This window comes from Synchiropus splendidus, chromosome 1, assembly GCF_027744825.2.
Source record: "Synchiropus splendidus isolate RoL2022-P1 chromosome 1, RoL_Sspl_1.0, whole genome shotgun sequence".
Taxonomy (NCBI): Eukaryota; Metazoa; Chordata; class Actinopteri; order Syngnathiformes; family Callionymidae; genus Synchiropus; species Synchiropus splendidus.
In genome coordinates this window covers 68,056,296-68,077,156 of record NC_071334.1, presented here as the reverse complement: position 1 = coordinate 68,077,156, position 20,861 = coordinate 68,056,296, and the positions used below count along the sequence as shown (strand labels likewise).

The 20,861-nt window shown below is 43.8% G+C and overlaps 1 protein-coding gene across 1 annotated transcript in view; it reads left to right on the top strand.

Annotated features, from left to right (window-relative positions):
• Positions 1-14,002: 14,002 nt before the first annotated feature.
• The window catches only part of LOC128751340 (transmembrane protein 47-like), a 28,784-nt gene continuing 21,925 nt past the window's right edge, over positions 14,003-20,861 (top strand). Inside the window, exon 1 of the mRNA XM_053852312.1 lies at positions 14,003-14,403. Coding sequence (XP_053708287.1) covers positions 14,175-14,403 — 229 coding nt within the window. The 5' untranslated portion in view covers positions 14,003-14,174. The remainder of the gene's footprint in view (positions 14,404-20,861) is intronic.

Sequence of the window (20,861 nt, the reverse complement as noted above, 5' to 3'; positions counted from 1 at the left end):
ACATTTTCATCTGTGACTAGCCTTACTGAAACAATACGAATGTTGAAACAGAAGTTGCTAGGTTGTTATTAGGATTTAACTCTTGCAATGTGACATTAAAAAAGCGCGAGTCCTTCTCTCCCACTGCCCTCGTGACAACTTCTTTTTTGGAGCGTGTGCTTGAGCTCATTGTGGAGGATGACTCCTCTGCACAGCCAGCTCATAGCCCTGGTCCTTCATTTACTGGTGAGGGCAACCACGCGACAGTTATCCTCTACACATGGCCTCAGGTGTGTATTAAATACAAACACACACAGAGTGGCTTAAATACATCACACCAATAACTGTGGCTCTCACACACAAGTGCTCTCATTTATTCGCTGCCTCTCCACCTCCGTTTTGAGATAAGGTCTCAAGCTGCTTGACATGTTGGTAACAGTGTGAGCGTGGTGTCTCAACAGAGATGCTTTGGCTGCACATAAAGACGATCAGTATTCCTATATGATCCTTTTTTCCAGGAAAGTTCTGGAAAAAAAATGGAGCTTTGTCATGCTGCTCAAATCGATGAACACCTACAACAATGTAGTACACATGCTAGACCTCTAGCGGGCGCTGTAATTCTCTAAGAAGCGAAGAAGACAGCACAGCACACATCCATATGACGATACAATTGTCGTAACGGTGTGACAAATCAAATGTGGAAAAGAGACTGATGGCAAGGTCAAGCTGATGTTACGAGTCAGTACTGGACTACAAGACTTGAAACAGTCACCAGTGGTCACCAGCTTCAGGTACACGCTCCATCAACACAGGCGTTGGAGCAACCGCTATGGCTTTCAATTCTGTCAAATGCAGTGATGCCAGTAGCACTTTTTTTGTTTTTTTTGTTTTTGTGAGTAACGTGTTACTATTTCAAATCCAGCCATCAGATTAAAGTTACTTATCTGAGTTACTATTGTTGCCATTGTTGGCAAGTGAAATATTAACATTTAAATGTGAACATTTTATATATATTAATCTTAATATTATTATATATTAATCTTATATATATATATCAATATGAATCTTTTATTTCTCAGAAAACTTGGGTGCGTTCCAATTCCTTCCTTAATTCTCAACCTCAATCCTCAAAAATGCGTGTTCTTCCGAGGAACAAGGACTGTCCCAATTCTAAGGAAGTTAAATTGAGGAGCAGAGCTTCCTCAATCTTCAGGAACTCCGCGACCTCCCTCAGTATTGAGGAACACTCCGAATCCTTTGCACAGGATGGCATCAAAGACCAAGCTACAAATGTAAGTATTTTCTTTGTTAACGGAGATATAAAAGACAGAAGACATAAACACAGCTGCAGGCAGCATTATTGTCTTGCATCTTCTGAATTGACAGATGGAACACTGTTTTGGTGTAATGCTGCCCCGACAAGGACTTAGCTGCATGAAGTAGTGTCCCATTTCTGAGGAGGAGAATCTTCCATAACCTTTGGTTTTGAGGAATGAGGTTGAGGGGTAAAGACTAAGGACTGAAGCTGAGGATTAAGGAAGGAACTGGAGTTCAGCCTCGGTGTCTTGTCCAGAGCTGAGGTCTGTGGGATCACAAGACGTTACACTTTACCCAGCATTTCAAAAGCTGTTTGTGTGATGAACATTTTATTCACTTTTGATTTTGTCTCCAACTCCCGCAAGTTGACCTGTCTATCGGCCACACCTGATGCCCGAGCTGAGTCTTGAGACTTGGCATACAGAGAAAGGTGGTGATTTGTAAATCACACACAGTTCTGAGCGCAGGTTGAGGGCGCCCCAACTTCATCTTATTTGTCACACTGAAAAGGAGCCATTGCACATGCAGAGACTTTGGGAGTCAATGGTCAATATTTCAGGAAGAAATACATCAATGATACACTGATGACAGGACAACTTGTTGTCTATATAATATTCTAACAGAACAAACCCATTGTTCAGGATTTATTTACTCATTTTCCAATGTCTTCAACACACTGTGGAGCGTAGTGGGGTAGCGCCCTGGCGCCCTGTACTGAGCAGCCACCAATGGAGACAAGGCAGACAGGGTACTGACATTGTTGTTATCAAAGTAGCTGGATCAAGTGTCACGATGGAGACAAAGATCCAATGTTTAAAAATGTTTCCAATCTGAGACTGAGAAACCAGATTTGTGCAAATAAAAGTCGTTCAATACAGAACTTGGATCGGACCGACACTGTGTTAATTCATGGGGGTCGGTGACCCTGACTTATTGTTGGGGGTGGTTCTTGTTTGTAGTGTCTAACCCTTAAAGTCAACCGGAAATTAGAACATGAAGTATATCTTCTACATGAAAACAGAACTGGGTTCTGTATCGCTGCGGCCCGAAAGCACTGCACTAAAAAGCTCCATAGATGAGAGTGGCTGTCTGGCATATGGGCCCCCTGATAGACTGAAGTGTCTCACTCCACTGAAGCGGAGATTTGCTCCAGTATCCTGCGACCCTGAAGAGCCAAGCGCAAAAGAAAGATGAATTGGTGATTTGCTGTCTTTGTCAGTAACAATAGCCATTTAATGGGACATTGAAACGAATTAGACGGGTGAACAGCGAAAGTAGAATGTGTCATCGGAAGAGCAAAAATCTTTCACCGAAAATATAGAATTTACAGCAAATTATTGTGTCTGCACTTCATCAATTCCCCCTTGGGAATCAGTTTCAGACATTCCAAAGTGGCATAAAAGCTGCATCTCCTCCTTCATCTGGTTCAAATCCCATCATGTTTCTCATCACAAACATCATATAAGCTTGAGGCCATTGTAAACGCTTCACTCAGACACTCTTTAACTTACTTAGCTACACTGATATCTCACTTTGAGTCACGAGGAAAAGTGAACTTTAAATGAGATCAGGTGTTCAGTTCCTGTGCCTGGGATTCAATGAAGCTGTGATGAATAGCCTTGGCCGAGATTGTTCCTAAACACCCCAGAGCAAGAGCAACATCTGATTTAGCAGACGGGGAACAAGTTTGTCTCGCTTCAGCAAAGTTCCTGGAAAGTGTTCTGCAGCTCTTCTGCAAGATGAAAATCAGTCAGGTTTTCAGTATCTGTTTCTTAACACCATCAGACGGCAGGAAACAAGAGCCAATGACTGATAATCCTCACTCATCCAATAACACAGTTCTCTGAAGCATCTCAGTGGCGAGCACTTGAATATCTGTGTCTTAGCTGCAACATGATGAATTCATAACAATGACAGAGCAGTTTTTTAATTTTTTTCTTTTACAATGCATGTTTCGCTCGCGCGGTGAAATATGGAGTGATATTTTTCTTATATGCCGTCACCCTCCGACTGTGGAGCTGTACTTTTTTGGGGTGGGAGAGAATTGTGTTCAGAGTTTCTGTGCAGATACCGGTCAGAGTTGCATGTTGTGCATCATGTTTGATTCACGATTTTACTTCAATATGGCGAGTGGAATTAGAGGAGTGTGAGGAGAAAAAGGATTGTACAAAAAGATGGTGAAAATGAACGTCTTCCAAAGAGATAAGTTCTGGGCGGGATCGAATAGAACGGATGATGAAACACATCGTATCTCAGCTGTGAAAGTCTTGCAAGCGGTGACATTGAACATGAAATAGGGGAAAAAACAGCAATGCAAGGCAATGCATGGTTCATGTGCACCAGATGGGATACAGACTTGCAGGTGATGATGCAGCGTACTGAGATGCAGCAGGCGCAGACATGGACGCAGCCGCAGCAGCAGGTCTGATGTGTAGCGAGAATCTGCCAGCGTCGCACGGCCGTCAGCCTCTGTTTCTGCTGGGTCCATTCTAGTCGGACTATATTGTGACCCAGAAGAAAAAACAGTCACACTAACAAAGATTTTCAGTCATTGTTAAGCAACAATCCTCAAGACCAGAGGAAAATCCAAAATGTAGTTAAGATAATAATTGAGTAAGAAAGTAAAAACGCAGTCGACTTGACAACAGAGTAAAGAAACAGATGTCAAACTGAGAACAGGAAGTTTGGTACAGCTGGAGACAGGACTGTCACCGACAGAACTGCCCGGGGAAACGCACTATGATAAGTTTTCAGACAGAGTTGGGCTTCATATTTGGGCACGAGAACAAGCAAAGTTATAAAAGAACGTGGAGGTGAGCTGGACAGCAACATGCGTCAGGCCTAACGTTCTTTTGCTAAATATATAGCTGTGTTCCACGAGCATAGTTACAGAGTAAAATAAAACTAGACATATGAACATTTGTTATGCGGTGTGTTACACTGCATGAGATGCAATTTCACTCCGATGTTTCCCACTGCCGAGCCTGGAGCTGTGGCTCTGAAAACGCAGTGCTGCAATGCTGCAGCTGAATGCCTGTTGTGCACACCCACCACCCATCTGTTGAGGTTACTAGGCCCAAAACCTGATGCGACACAACTAAAGAAGACGGACCAAACAAGGATGATAACACGGGTCTCACATGTCATGCAATTATTTGACAATCCATCAACTTGTACTGAATTCCAACGCATGAAATAGCGACTCTGTCCAAGTGACAGCTTGCATGTTTATGGAGTTTCCTGAGTAATTTTCCAAGTGGTTCCAGGACCGAATTCTCACTATTTCAGGTCACTTGGTATGTACTTACTTACTTACTGACGGTGCTTGAGTTTGACACCATCCTGTTGAAGATGTCAGGCCACAAAAAAAAAAAAAGATTTATTCCGGTAATAAATATAGCATATTATAAAAGTCATTTGTCAACTGTACTGTCACCTTCCGACGATTACATTTTTAAGTGATAACCCCTTAGTTTATTTTCTCACCTGTTCTGTGTTTTCGGTGTTCACACATTCCAAACAAGTTCCTGTCCACAGGTTCCGGTCGAGCCTACAAAATGATTCACAAGGACGTTACACATAGCTGCGTGACCATTAGGCACCATCTGTAGCCTGCTGGTGCAGAAAGTGAGGGAGGGCCAGAGTCACACAGGGAGGAAGAGGGATGATGGGAGGATGGTAAGCAAAGGACAGAAGACGGAAGCAGGCTGATCACAGAGGAGAAAACAGCAGCTTCCCACCATTGACTCTCAGATGGATCACAGAGGAGGAGCACTACTGTAAAACCTGAACCAGCAACAAACAGCAGCCAGTCGGGCGTCACACTCGTTGCTTCCGGTCCCCTGATTACTGTCTAAAAGATGGGGTTTGCTTGTCGGAGTCCCCGGAGGGTGCGTTTCCACGGCGACAGATGAGATGCGCTGGTAGCAATTAGCAGAGGACCTGTAGTAACAAATGCAACATTAAATGGAGAGGCAACACAGCGAATGAAACAGACTTTGAATATGTTCCCCAGAGCTGGTTAAAGATCCAGTGTTTGGATTAGTCAGGCCTCCATCCTTGACTGAAGCCTAATCACGCAACACCTCCTGTATGAGGCCCCAGAGGAGCGTTCACGGCCCTCTGGAGAGACAGCAGACGCCTGACAGTTGGGGCCACTTTCCTCAGCCGGGATGAATGAATTCTTCAGTGTTTAAAGGTGCTGTCCAATTCAGATGCGCGTTCCCACGCAACAAGCTTTTAATGCAGTAAAGCCAAAGGGCAGACACGTCCGCCATTGACGTGTCACCTGGGGTAGACGTGCAGTGACACAACACTCAGCCCAGACACCACGAGACGGCGCAGACCCGGTCAACAAACATCACAATCCACCACTCTCCATCAAAGTTCTGCCAACGCCTCCGTTAGGAAAGTTGCTATTGGTGGTTCTTGAAGTCGCTAAAAGACTGACTGAGACTGAGCTAGCATGCAGCTGAGTAGCTGGACTATGACCAGACTGGGTGAGGTGCGGCTACAGTGTAATTGTGTCGAATAACCTCCTATAAAATGGAGAAGTCGTGTGTGAAACCTGATGTGCAGTATGTGTTCCTCAGTCTGAGCCATTCTCCACAGTGAATACATCAACCTGATATCAGCTTTGTTTCGTAACGCGATGATGATCTGCAGATGTCTAGATTTGTCTTCAACTTCCTTCCCCCAGGTTGTTTTGATTGTTAGCTCTCTCAAGAAGATAAGAAGACGTGATTTGTTGGGTTATGTTAGCAACGGTTAGCATGGTTGCTAAGCTAGTCGAGGCTCATGCCGCTAATGAAAGCGCAACTCTTCCGATACTCCAAATCTATCATTCTTGTAATACATAAACAACACTCTTTTATTAATAAACTTGCTAAAGTTTAATCAAAAAGCCTGTCGAAGGAAGCGTGTTTGACAATGACGACAGCTCCATGATGGCGGTGAACCAGGGCTCTGGACCTCCAAAGTTACACTTGTTCAGCAGTCACGATCGCTGTCCACAGAGTTCAATTTAACAGTCTGAACGGCTTTGCTCTTCTCCTACGGTCACAGGAACCAGAAGGACAGAAGAGCTCACAGCGCCACCCCTTGTCACTGCGGTGAACTCCTTACAGCTCGATTGTCTCTGCACTGAATGTCAACCAGGAGGACATGACACAATCAGACTCAGTAGTCAGTGAGACAGATGCCACTGAGTGAAAGAGACAGGGCCAAGGCACGAGATATTGCCTGAAAAAGCACTACTACTACGACATTAAGTCACTAAAACTGTCGATTTACACAGTAAAAGTTGCCAAATAAGGTTTGGAAAGATGTGAAAATTGGCTAAGTTGGCAACACTGGCCAAATCCGGCACAAAGCATCATTCAGACCAGGCATTTATCCCGATGGAAAAGCAGCAACTGAGACCAGTCAATACACTGGCTAGAATGATAGATCTGGGAGAGACTCAATGTAGAGGCACAAGAAGCGGTGCCAAGTCATGATGCCTTCAAATTGTGCCTCAACTCCACGCCTGCCTCATATGGAAATTATCAATGTTAGTGCGAACATTTCTGTTTGTTTACAAAGCAGATTCATGAATAAATACAGTTTTCTTTTCAATACAAAAGCAACAGAGACATGAATCAGTTTTCAAACAAAGCTGATGCCTCCTGACCGATGAGCCACATGGAGCTGCGTGAACTAATCCTTCCCATTTGCCGACATTCCTAAATGGATTATCTTCTTGGCTGCTTAATACTGTTTCATTTCGCTTCTGTCACACAGTCATACATGACTCACACTGGGATTCAATTAGCTCGGCAGTAATTAAGTAGGGGATATGCCCCACTTCAGTCTGCTCTGAAAACTTATGGACAGCAGTTTCAGTGAGGATGGAGGAGTTGTTTTTTCAGACTCGACATAAAGTGGATTTAAGGCGCACTGTGCTCAGGAGGCTTGGACTGTCTGCACAGACCTTCACCAGACCTGCTCAGATGCCACATGCAGAACTATTCCAAATATTTCTTTCAAATAAATGTGAATTAAAATAACACTCAGCCTGTCTGTATATATACACACACACAGAGGAAACAGTTGACTTGCTGTACGTGTGAAATTCTTAGATGATATAATAAATGCGAGATTGACCTAGAAAAACTTCATGAACAAACCACATCACGAAAACAAGATAACGTCAAGGAGCGGCACGCTTTTGGTCTCCAGCAGCCAAGTGACTTGTCGATGTTGCCACACTCTCTTCTGCAGCTGCACAGGTGGATCAAGTGCGGTCCAAGGGCAAGACACAGCCCTTTGCCTGTATTTATCTGGTCCTCATGAGGTCAGAACTAGTTATCATTCATTGTCAATTATGAATTTAAATTTGGACAAAAACTTTTAAATTTGATTCTTTTACTGAGTAATACTAATGGTAACAGTATTTCTTGTCCCTAAAAAAAGTAATATTTTGAATATATTAAATTGTGAATTTTACCATGATATTCTGCACGTAAAAATATTTTTCAACAACTTAAAATTTATTCAGAATATTTGAATATTTATTTTTTTAAGCATGTAATGTTACTTCCCACCGGTTTTCAATTTTAAATCTTTTGTGTTGATGGCCCTGAACATTTGTCTCAGCATAATGTGGCCCTTTATGGAACGTAGCAGACTTAAAGGATGTGCAACAACACGATTTTCCAGTCACTGTAGGAGAGGTGCAAACAAGCAGCACTGTGTTGAGTTCAGGACAAATATGAAACAAATCACAAGCCTGCATTAGCGATAAGGGACGATTCATTTACACGTCAAATACAGGTGGAGACGGTCTGTTACGATCACATTCAGCCATGCATCGATGCTGCAACACCTTCAGGCACAGACGTGCATGTACAGTGTGATGGACTCTGAATCCAGCCGTCAAAAACTCACACTAAAGACAGCAGAATGTTACTTTCTGAATAACTAGAAACTGACCACGTCTGATCGGAAATAGAAAAGTAAGCTTCACCTTCAGTACTTTCAACTTCAGCTGTGGACATCACTGACATAATGGACCAACGTCATAAGTCATATACTGTAATTATAGTTATAGAGGGCCTTTAGAGTGACATGCCTGCCTCTAAAAATCATTGTCAAATTACAGCTTGTCAATATCAAACACGCCATTAAAGATGCGTATTAAATGGGTCCAACTTCCTGCATCAGATCCTGGTTTAATTAGATCGACCTGAAGCCGACTATGTCACAGGTCTGTTCCTCTCCGAAACAACTGTCCTGCTCTTTGAAGTGAAGTCTAATTACTCAGTGACTTTGCATGTGCCTTTGCAGCCATGCTTCAGCGTATGTGCGTAGGCGGTTGTGTGTGCATGTGGGTGTGTATTCTCTCTGGTGCACATGACAGAAGAGAGACACCTCTCAACGCTGCTTTCATCTTTTTTTTTTTTTTTTTTTACCTGGAACTGAGCTGTTCAGCTTCTGGTCGGAGCATGAGGGGCGCTGTCAGGTTTCTTCTTTATCATCCATGAACATCTCAGAGGTCCACAAAACAGGCGCTCTCGGCTTCTAACGTTACATTTCGTGCTTAAAGTGTAAGTTATTAAAATTCCGCTGAGTGACTGATGATTTTGTGTATGTGGTATCTGAGTGAGCGATGTTCCACAGTGTTTAACAGTTGAAATGTATTTGTTTTAGAGAGGTTGCCTTTAGTGCACAGGCAAGCTTCTGTGTCTTGTTTACAGCGCCGATGCGGAGAGAGATAGAACGCCGGAAATACTTGACAGCAGGATATGAAAAATGCTAATGAACCGCCATGATAACAACCCATCATGACACATGTGCATGCAGAAGGAAAATGAGAAATGCCAGCAGACCCAGTCCTCGCCTCCTTTAAGAAACTAATCCTTTCAAACAGGGTTGTTTACATTTTTCATGGCAGCAGTCCTTTACATCGTGACATGTTTTGTGTTGATAGAGATTAGAGGCTCCCCATAAAAGATTTCTTCATCCCGTTTATCATTTGCACTACACCCGTCTAGGGAGATGCAACTAGCTTTACACAGCAGGAAGTATGCAAATCGCACACATATCCAGCTGTTCCAGGTTGTTACACCAAATGTGGTGATGAAAACGTTCCAGTTGTTTGTTTGATCTGAAAGCAAATCTGTGGAATAGAGATTTGGGGAGATAGCAGTTGCAGATGAGGGACCACAGCTGCTGGATAAAACACATATGAACAAAAGTTAAAACACCACTTGGCCCAATAAAGAGGTTGCTTTTGTCCCGATTTTGCTGCTTCCAGAGCAGGGAAGGTAAATGTCCCATAATTATAACTCTAATAAGGTTATCCATTCAGAGAATCCTCGTGTCTGGTGTGTGTTGACAGCGGATTCATCCGGATAATCGGCTCTGATAAGGGTCGGGCTGACAATTGTAATTAAGCGCGTTCAATATTTACGACCCAAAATCTCGCTCCTGACTTGAAGCCTTCCGACAGAGAAGCAGGGGAGCAAAGGAGGGACCTGTGATCACATGGTTTCTGGCTTGGACGACCAGCATCTGTTCGGTGCTGTGATAGCCAAGCCAACGGTTTGAAAGATGTTTGTATTTTAGAAGATCCAGTGAGTCCTAGTTTTGGGTAGCACAAGCTGGATAAAGTCGTGGCAACCAACAGAAAGCAATAAAACACAACATGAAGTAACTGCCAAAATTATCTGTCGGCTGTCGGCTGACATAACGGTTCAAACCTGAAAAGTGCCCAGTCCTCCTACTGAGCCACACTGAATCCAAAAAATGTTGGGTCACAGGAAAGCTCTCAATTGTGTTAGTGGTGGTCATGTCCGTACCTTGTATGTCTGTTTTATTATTGTCATGTCCATGTCTTCCTGTGCTTTTATTTTGGTTACTCACAGTTATTCCTGCATTCCCTTTTCCTGCTTTTCCTCCAGCATCTCGAACGGCACAGCTGGCGAGCATTTGATGCTCAAGCCTTCCACGGATATCAACCCTTCGACGCCAGCTTGTGCCGCCAGATGGTTTCTTCGCGTTCCTCATGGTAAACTCTTCCACGACTCAACTCTCTCGCTACATTCCCTTTGAATTTTCTAAATCCTGTGCACGCTCGATTCCCTTTTCAGCCGCTTTCTTAGTTCTCGTTTTCCCTCGCTCCATTTCTGTTTCACTTTTCTCCTTTGCGAGTTTATCCTCGTGTGAGTGTTATCTAGATCTAACTTTTTATTTCTCATTGCTATAGTTATATCCTTGTGTGTGTGTTTTCCACCACCAAGTGTTTTTCGTTGGTTGGGCCTCGTGGGCTTATCTCCAAGTGCGTGTAGTTCCCAGTCCGCGTTCTGGTTCCGGCGCCTTTTGTAATCCGTTTCTGTTTGTTCCAGTCTGTGTATTATCTCATCATTGTTTATTAAATTCTTTAATTTATTCTCGTCTCCGAGCCTTCTGTCGACCAGTACACCTTGCACTTGGTTCCGACCTTAAGTAGCCATGACAGCAGTCTCACTCACAGTGATCTCACCATATAATGCAGCCCTGTAAAGAATGTACTTTCCCACCCATGGTCACAATATGTGTCACAATATTTCAAAGTACATAACCATAGATTACATTTTTGCATGGGTACCTTCTAAATGATATATACATTGCAAGTAAAGAGGATTGTGGTAAATAATTTCTTAAGTCTTATAAACAGATAAAACTCAGCCAACGTGTTAAATGCATGTTCATGGTTGTTTCTGTGGGATGTTTGAGACATAGCTCAAATCACGTTGTTGCTCCTGAGGTGAGAAGTGATGCTGGTCTGATATGTTTCTTGAACTTGGCCGTCCACTGCATATTCAGCACTCAGTGATTTTACTGGAAATGATGTGCCATGTTCATCTTTGTTGATGCAGGTGAGATTTACTTGGTACCACTTTTTAACATATGTTTGCCCTTTATGCGAAGGTCACGCTGCATTTAGCACTGCATAAAGAACTAAACAAATTCACTTTTTTTGGATTGACTCATTGACTGACTGCTTACTGCCATGTTTCATACCACAATAGGGAAATTTGGGTTGTTGGCAGCATATTAACATTAAAGTAGTCCTTACTCCCACAGAAACGACACAGTCAACCCTGTAGAAACAAAGAAGTAAAATATAATGTGCTGAAATGATCATAAAGCCCAATCATGACAGTGAGTCCAGTCCACGTCCAGAGTGCAACCTGACAGTAGGTGACAGGAAAGTCAGTCTGAGAAGGTGTGGCCTATTGCACCGTCCACAAATGCCCTATCATGTCTGTTTCGATCATTTCCCAGGCATCTGCCACCACTTCAGCAGGGAATTCAAGTTGCATTAACATCACCGCTAAAATGCAATAACAACCAAACCATATATGTAAGTGTTTATTATTGTGTCCTGTCTTTCTATTTTGAGAATTCCCCGACGTCTGCCTGCGTTGATGTCAACTGAATGAGCCGATGTCAGCGAACTCTGTCTTAATTCTTCCATGTCTAAATATAAAGTCCCCACAATTTGCTGAACCGCACAATCTTTCTTTTTTTTCATATTCCTGCTGTGGGATCACTTACTTCACAGTGGTGTGATTGTTCCAAATTTCTTCCAGCGAGTGAAACATAGACGCCAGCACTTTCCCTTTAGTTTGAAGACTTGACAGCCTTTGAATGTCCGGGGAGATTTTTTCTTTTTTTTTTTTTTTTTACAATCGTGGAGAACATGCTGCGAGTTTTCCCGCTGAGGCAGGACATGCTTGATCTGGCGGCTCATGAAGAATACAATTAGTCTTCTGCAAGCTCTAATCCAGAGGTGGTTGTATGTTTCTGAAATCCACTCTCATTTTGGTGTTTTAAACAGTCAACTTGTGAGAAGATAAACAGAGCACGTCTCTGTCCTCGAAATGAAGTCGACCGGAGGAATATTAAATCCCATGTCCTTCCTAACTTCGGCCTATTTAATAAAGCGTTCTCCAGACAAAGCTTGTCCTTCACCTCTATATTCTGCCCTTCTCCTGCTGTGCCCCCGCCCCACTCTCCACCCCGCCCACCTATTGTCTAGCACTCATCATCCTTCATTATTGCCCTCATGGAGAATGGAGAGTAAACAAGGCCATCTTTTCTCCCCTCATCTTCCCATCCTTCCTTTTTTCCAGTTGGATAAGCATGGGGGAAGGTTGCTCTCCTTCACCTGGCTCATCTCTGCTGCCTTCATCCATCTATTCATCGCCTCACTTGATTTTCGTTTAATATTCAGGGGAAACAATGTTAACTCTTTTTCCTCTCAGCATTCCTGCCATCTGTCCGCACACCTTCTGTACTGTATTGAAATGCAATAATCATGCACAAAATGAGTCTGTGATTCTCACAGAATTTTTTCCACCAATGTATTTTTGCGGGAAAAAAAAGAAACAATGAGGTTTCTGTGTGCATTGTGAGGCTTTATTTGTTGCTGGAACACCTCTGCTTTTTATTGTAGCATCAGTGGTGTAACGGTACACATACTGTTTCGGTACAAGTGCTTTCATACGTGTCCAGAAAAGGGTGCACACAAGGGCATGGCAGCCACAACAGATCTACAACTGGAGCTGGACGATCCCCGCTGATGTGTCCTCTGGGTCGAGACTTTGACGTGTGATTAGAGTCATCCAGCAGGTTATTTTGAAAAGTGCGTACCGAGGCACCAACTGTGCGTCAACAGTGGAAGCCTCGAAACCGGTTGTACCAAGTGACTGGTTGGAACACGTGGCTCATTTCCAGATTCAAGCGGCATCACAGCAAAGTGAGTGAGGAGGCAGCAGTGCTTACTGAATGTTTGCTGCATTAATGGAATCTGTTTTAAAAATCAATGTAGAATCATTTTGTGGTCAAACATTAGATAAATAAAAATGTGTGGGTTGACGGCATTCTTTTTTTCTTTTCTTCCTTTCACTACGGAGCCCTGGAAGTGACATGCACGTGTTTATTTCTTTGGATGTGACTTTCATGACCTTATTTTTTTTTAGCCGGAGATAACAGTTATCTCAAGATAATTTAAAAAAAAATATCTCGAAATAATTGCTATCTCGGGCAAAAAATAAACAAAGTCATGCATGTTACATCCAAAAAAATTAACACATGCATGTCACTTCCAGGGCTCTGTATTTTACGTATTATCTTTAAAACATATTTTTATTGCATTTTTTTTTTCAATTTTAAGTCAGAAAATTTAAAAAACAAGTTGCATTTGTGTCCCATCCTGGACTGAACATGCACCAGACTGAAGCCATAAAAGTGAGTCGTCCAGATCTTGCTCCTTTATGTCTTGAGTTTTCGGAACAATATCTCGAGGTGAAGCAGCAGACCTTCCTCCATCACTGACAGCTCAACTGAAAATGAGCGAGCTGCATCATGGTGGACACACCAACGTTACAATCCCAAACATCCATCCGTTGAATCAGTTTTTATTTAGATGTTTAGATGTTTGCTGTGTCTCATTCAGTGTCCTGAACATATTTGGGTGGTAACTGTTTGCAAATTTTCCTTCCTGTCATCACACAATTGAGAGAGTCGACAAGGAAAAGTGGAAGATCATCACGTGATATAAACACGACGAAAAAGGAGCGTGATCATCGCTGATTCCTTTGTCAGCGTTGGCTCCGGAATGTTCTGTTTCCGGCCCTGTTGCAGTCACACCCCCCTATTCTTCTCTCTTGGACCCAGTGGTACCTGCCTATCCTCGCAGCTGTGACGTCACCGCGGAGATCTCCGCTGCTCCGTCCAGCGTGCGTCGCGCGCCTGCGGAGCTTCCAGCGGCGTGTGTTTCACTTCTCCTCCCGGGATACGAGAGGAAACTCGCGGACACCACTCTCGTCGTCAAGCCCGGCCCCGGCACCATGTCCTCTGCGGTCACCGACACGGAGGAGTCCGCGCGCAGCTCCCCGCTGACGCCGCTGAAGCTGGTCGGGCTGGTGTGCGTGTTCCTCGCGCTCTGCCTGGACGTGGGCGCAGTCATGAGCCCGGCGTGGGTGACCGCCGACGACCAGTACTATCTGTCCCTGTGGGAGTCCTGCTGGAAGCCGGCGAGCACCGACGACTGGCAGTGCAGCAGCACCCTGGGCTCAGGTAACCTCTGCGGGGGGGGGGGGTCAGCTGCTTCGATCAACTTCATACCTGTCACTAAGAATCACATTATGTGTGTGTATATATATATATATATATATATATATATATATATATATATATATATATATATATATATATATATATATAGTTGAAAACAAACACTGATTAATTATATTATATTATATATAATATTGTGTGTGTGTATATATATATATATATATATATATATATATATATATACACAATATTATATATAATATAATATAATTAATCAGTGTTTGTTTTCATCTCCTCTAGTGCAATGTAAATGAAATTATATGACATTTGTGTAACTGATATCACATGGCTCCGTAATTGTCCTTTAGTCAGTCAGTTTTGTTGTGTGTGTGTATGTGTGTGAGTGTGTATTAGTATTTTCATATGCGTGTTTTTCAATTTGCCCTCTGTGTGTTGCTAACAGTCATTTCCTACGGATCTTTATAGTATATTTTTCTTGAAAACCATCAAGTTGTTTGGGTTTTTAATTTCCTTTGTCAGGGTGTGGTTGTAGCACATGGTTGGTAGAAGTTCAATCTTCTTCTCTGCTCCTCCTCATGAGGAGTTTGATTAAACAGTCGATGATCCAGTGGCAGCTCAGATCAGCCAGAAGTTTCCAGTCACATTCTGAGAACTGGGGGGTTGGCAAAGTGACAGACTTTGGCCACATTAAAGACTAAAGCGGAGCACATTGCACTACATTACTGCGAGGGAGCACTGGTGTCGGGGGCCCCTGTGATACTAAAGCACTTGAAATACCGCTGCATGTAGCTGCCCACCCCGCTGCCTTTAACATCCATTTTACAGATTCACAAACCTTCTATTTGTGAGTAAAATCCAAAGCTCTGACGAGTGAAAAACTGACAGGTTGCTGTTTAAGAGTTGATAAATATGTCAGAATGATCATTAAAGAGGGAATTTAGGGTGTTATGTGAGGAAATATGAATAGGTCTGTAGACTAAAATAACCTTCCAGAGGCACTTTAATGGTGATCCTTGCTTCTTCTAAGAAGTCGAGCATTTGGAGACCAATTGTATTATTTTGCCGACAGCATTGTTCTCGATCAAAGAGGTGGCAACTGGCTGGAAGACGAAAGGAGAGTAGAGAAATTGTCCTCCTCAGTTACATGTTTGAAGTTGTGTGGGACCATGAATCTTCCAGAATCCTGGAGATGAATCTTCCGGAATCCTGTTAAGGAGGAATAAGCTGAATATCACAATAAAAGACGTTTTTGTAGCTGATATTCATGAACCTCTGCTTCTACAGTCACTTAATATAGTAAACTCAATTGTCAGGTTACGTTGTTACATTGCGTTTTCCCCATCTTTTTAAAGCTCAGTATGGAAAAAAAAACGTGCAAATCCCTGCCCACAAAACTGCTCTTCCTGATCACCATCAACAAGTCAATTTGTCGCTTGACAAAGTCAAATAATCGTGAACAGATGAGCTCAGTAGCTGCTGCCACAACACTTTCAGATGCAGGGGTCTCCTGGGTCTCCTCGTGTTGCTTGCCTGACCCAGATTTAAAAATAAAAATAAAATGAAATTCAACCTCCATGATGTAAGGGCATCCCTCAGTCCCTGCTCCAAGTTCTCCCCTTCATGATCATCAGGGAAATAAACAGTCTGTAGGCACTTCCTCGTCATGGTAAGTCCGCCTCTTTGAAGTGGACAGTCAGGCTGATGTACGGATCCATGTTTTGGCTGGACCATAAATCAGTCATTGTGGCAAAATAATCCACGTCCTGCACTTCTGCCTTGACTTTAACGCGCACCTTCTTATACATATCTGGCAGTGCACCTTGTGAAAAATAGTTGCTGGAGGGTATTGAGTAGCGTTTGTCCAATGCATGAATCATCTTTCGAAATCTGTCAAGTTCGACAGTGTTTATTGGAACCATGTCTTTTGCTATATGGAAAGCAATTGCCTCCATAACCACATAACTCCGGCTGGAGTCTGGTTTGAATCCAAAACACAGCTACACAACCGAATACGAGCCTTTTGCCGGAACAAATTCGTTCTGACAATGATTGGTGGGCTGATTCTCTAACTAGTTCTAGGTTTGTCATCCATATTCCTACAGTTTCTTGCCTGTCCCCAAGTTATCCGATCACTACCGTGTTCACGTCACGGGTGAAATACGTGACTACAAGGCTTTGTCAATGGCTGAAGGTGAGGGCTTGGGAGCGTAAAACTCACGAAGCAAATTTGATGCAAATGCAATCGATTTGTAAATGAAATGTGAATCAAGACTAATAGAAAATTACAAGGGTGAATCGAAATCGCAATTTTTTTCTAAACAATTTATTGTGCAGTCCTGCTGTGAATGCAGGTGGGCGTCTATTTTTTCATGTTTTCGTCCGGCTTTTACCCCCCCGCCCCAGGTAAAAGCCTCTGATGGGTTCATGAGTCAACGAGTTGACATCTGTGTCTCTGCTGTTAGCAGATGCTGCAGGTCAAGTGTCCAAAGTAAGGCTGGACAATTATGGTCAACATGATAATCACGATTATTTTGATTCATATCATGATCACGATGAACAAATTATTCAACAATTGAAGATCTTGCTGTCATTGTACTTGCAAACTTTATTGAGCAATGTGTGAAAATGTACCAGTTCTATTTAACCTTCAGCATGTAGGTTAAAGGTTTCTCCCTAGAAACTCCAGTCTGTATGGTCTGGCCTTAGAGAACAGTGGAGACAGGAGACATTTTGAGCTGAGCAGGCACTTGGCGGGGAAGGTTTTTCTGTGGTTGTAAGCTGTGATTTTTGCTTTTTTGTCATTTCCATGAGCTCATGATAGAGGACGTCACTCCTTTGATAATGAACTTCCATATTTGAGTGCACCTCCTGCGTCTCTCCAGTGTGATGAATGACAAGGAGCGCTTGATTTTATCACCCTTGTCTCAGGTTGAGCGCGAGCGATTGTTCTTTTGCATTCACCCACTTCCAAATAATCATTGGTTTTTCGCAACATCTCCAGCAAGCAGCTATCACTGCTGTTGTGACTCATTTACATGTAGCAGACACACTGGAATCTGAACGCGTTCACATTTAAATGCACCATTAGTCATTGCTGAACATTAATGGGGCTGTTAACTTTACGGTGCAGTCATAGATGAGAGTGGATTTCACGGCGTATTAATGACCGGTGCTGGAATTATTTGCACAGAATAGAGGCTAAAGTTCACCCCTGGACTCAAAGGCTGTGCTCTGATCACTGTTGAGATCGTTGATGCTGCTGGGAGACCTCCTCCCTGCTGGAATACTCCACTCCAGCACTCCAGGGTGTTCATGGCTGACCGCCTGACTAATTCATTTTTCAGCATAAAGGGAGGAAAATGGAGACGAATGGCTCTCTTCCCATCATTGTTCTCGTTTTGGTATTATTATCCTCTTAACAGGGATAGATTTCGGCCTTGCTGTCGCACCCAGGAGAGGTCTTGGCGTTAGGGCAGATCCATTCTTTCATGAGAGAGTAGTGTCATGGGAGATGGAGTTCATGAGTCCTTTTAATTGAGGTAGCTGTATTTACTACCTGTGTGGCTCTGGGATCTAACTGACTGCTACCGATTACACACAGGGACCATAACAACGATTCACTTCAGGGCTCCTTCATTGTCGTCTCCTTGTGAGAGGCGTCTGGACCTGCGTGATGCTTCCGATTCATGAGCCGCTTTGCTGCTGGTGGGGCCATGATTTGTGTGTTTGTAGCAGCTGCTGTGTTTGATGTGTGTTGAAGAGCAGCTTGACTGTCAGTGTGTGAATTGTTGTGTGTTTGTGGCGATGAGAGGCAGCCACATTGAGCTGACCTATTTCTGGACAGTCTCCTGTGAAGCCCGGCTGAATATTTCATGTCACACTCTGATTTCTCTGTTGTTGCATCTCCGCACGTCCACTCACCAGTAGGACCTCTGCTGACACGCCAGCTGAGACACTCGGACTCGGACTTCCATCTCTGCTTTACTCACCTTCTGCTTGTCACGCGTGTCACAAGGCCACACCAACACTCCCCCAATTAGAAATCCTGGCTCATGTATGAAGTGTAGTCGCTCTGCCAACACACACTCTTACGGCACACGCACACAGTGATCTGGGGGAATAAATCACTCCCTGCTCACTTCCTTGTCTCGTTCCAGCTGAAGTGAAGCAGCTCATTGTTTCCACTCATCGTGAGATTTTTCTCTTTCTAATAATATGGAAGAGAATCAATCGCAACGATGGAAGGACCACTCACCTTCATTGGCTGTCAGGATACTGCAGAGCCGACAGTGCTGGAGCTGGGTCAGCGCATCAGTGTCCTGCTAATGGGCACTGTGACAGATTTCCTCTAATTCATGCGGCCCATTACACGAAACCTTGCCTCTTATTTGCTGCTCTGTCACCTGACATGGAAATTAGGTGTAACGGGGTGAAAAGTGAAACAGTAGTGGGGTGTCAAAATGGTTAAAAATCAACCCCGTGAGAAGAAAAGACGAAGGAAAGGGGACCGATCCTGTGGATACACTACCTCACCTTCACCTTCACCTTCTTCTGCCGCTTATCCGGGGTGGGGTCGCGGAGGCAGCATTCGGAGCAGGGAAGCTCAAACTTCCCGGTCCGCACAAACCTCCTCCAGCTCTTCCCGGGGGATCCCGAGGCGTTCCCAGGCCAGACCGGAGACATAATCTGTCCAGCGAGTCCTGGGTCTTCCCCGGGGTCTCCTCCCGGTAGGACATGCCCGGAACACCTCCCCAGGGAGGCGTCCAGGGGGCATCCGGATCAGATGCCCGAGCCACCTCAGCTGGTTCCTCTCGATGTGGAGGAGCAGCGGCTCCACCCCGAGCTCCTCCCAGATGACCCAACTCCTCACCCTATCTCTAAGGGTGCGCCCAGCCACCCTGCGGAGGAAACTCATCTCACCCGCTTGTATCCGCGATCTCATCCTTTCGGTCACTACCCAAACTACTACTACTACTACTACTCTTCTTAAATGATATCAGACCAGGCTTTTAGCTAGGATTTTAAACAGGGCATCCAAAGTCCCGCCCCCAAGCCATAACCACACCCCAAACCCCAACCTCTCCCGACACACCATGTCCACGACTGACAACCAACAACTTGCTTTATAAAAAACAAAGCTATAAACATCTATTTGTACCAAAACAACATGACAAATAAACAAGCATCTGAGTCAAATAAACATTAACAGACATGAACTCAGTAGCACACTTCCAGATGCACGAGTCCCCTGGGCAATTGTTTAACTTGGCTGACCCAGATTAATTAAAAATATAATAATAATAAAAAACATTTTTATCATGATTCTTTCCCTTACTCCAAGCCATCATGTGTACAGCCTTGTGTCTCCATCTTTTTTCATATATTTATGCAAGATAAGCAGTTGTATCAGCTGTGATGGTTTTCTAAACTTTCACAACCACAACATGCATTGATTCATTCAAACAATACATATATAAAGCCTTGTCGCTTGATTAAAAACATAGAACTACTCGAATTTTGATCCCTATTTTGCTCTCATTCTGAAAAGGCTTTGTGTTGGTCCGCTTGCCGCTGCGATGCGGGCGAGGCAGGGAGTGCCAAATGTTCCTCCGATTAGAAAGCAATGAGTTAGTTTTGTGAACGATTGTCTAAAGTTTGGAACTTATCTGCGCTTTCCTCCTGTCATCAGCGTCAGACATCCCATCAATAGCAGCTCGCTTCTATGCCACGAGTGTCGCGACTCGCGACATGTGGATCACTGCGAGATTATGGCGGTAAACAAATATGGCGACGGCAATGGCTAAAATACGGTTTCGAAAGGTTTGAGAATCTGCGAATTTGGATCATATTTGGCGAAATTACCGTGTGGAAACAAAATTTAATGTAAACCAGTGAGATGACACTGTGAGCGGAGCATTATACAGGCACTAATAATACATTTAGGGCGTCCTGCCGAGGAAACCGGGCTTCTCAAGATGCCCTCTAGCTAAAAGCCTGTATCAGACACACTGCAGTGTGTTTGTTTTTACACAAAACTCTCTACAGGGCTCTTCTCCCCAGGATTTTTTCCTCATCGTATGGGGGTGACTCCGTCAATGGGAGCAGGGCCCCCCTTAAAAGGAAGACTCCTCGACTGATGGTGAGGGAAAACTCCCCCCTACTCTGGGAAAATCTCCAATCGAATGAGACCTGTCTTTCCTTTTCCATTTAGTTCAATGAAAAATCTAGTTTTTATATGAGTGTGGTGTTATTCTGCACATACTGGGGCTTTTGTCATGGAGATGTTGAGAGCACGCATGAGCATGCACTGGGCCTGAATTTATTTTCCATTCAAATCAACATCGCAATGTAAATGAAAACAAGCGGAAAACACACAAGGCATCGTGGTGAAAATAACCAATTGCACATCCTGCCGGACAAATGGAGAGAGGGACCGGGTA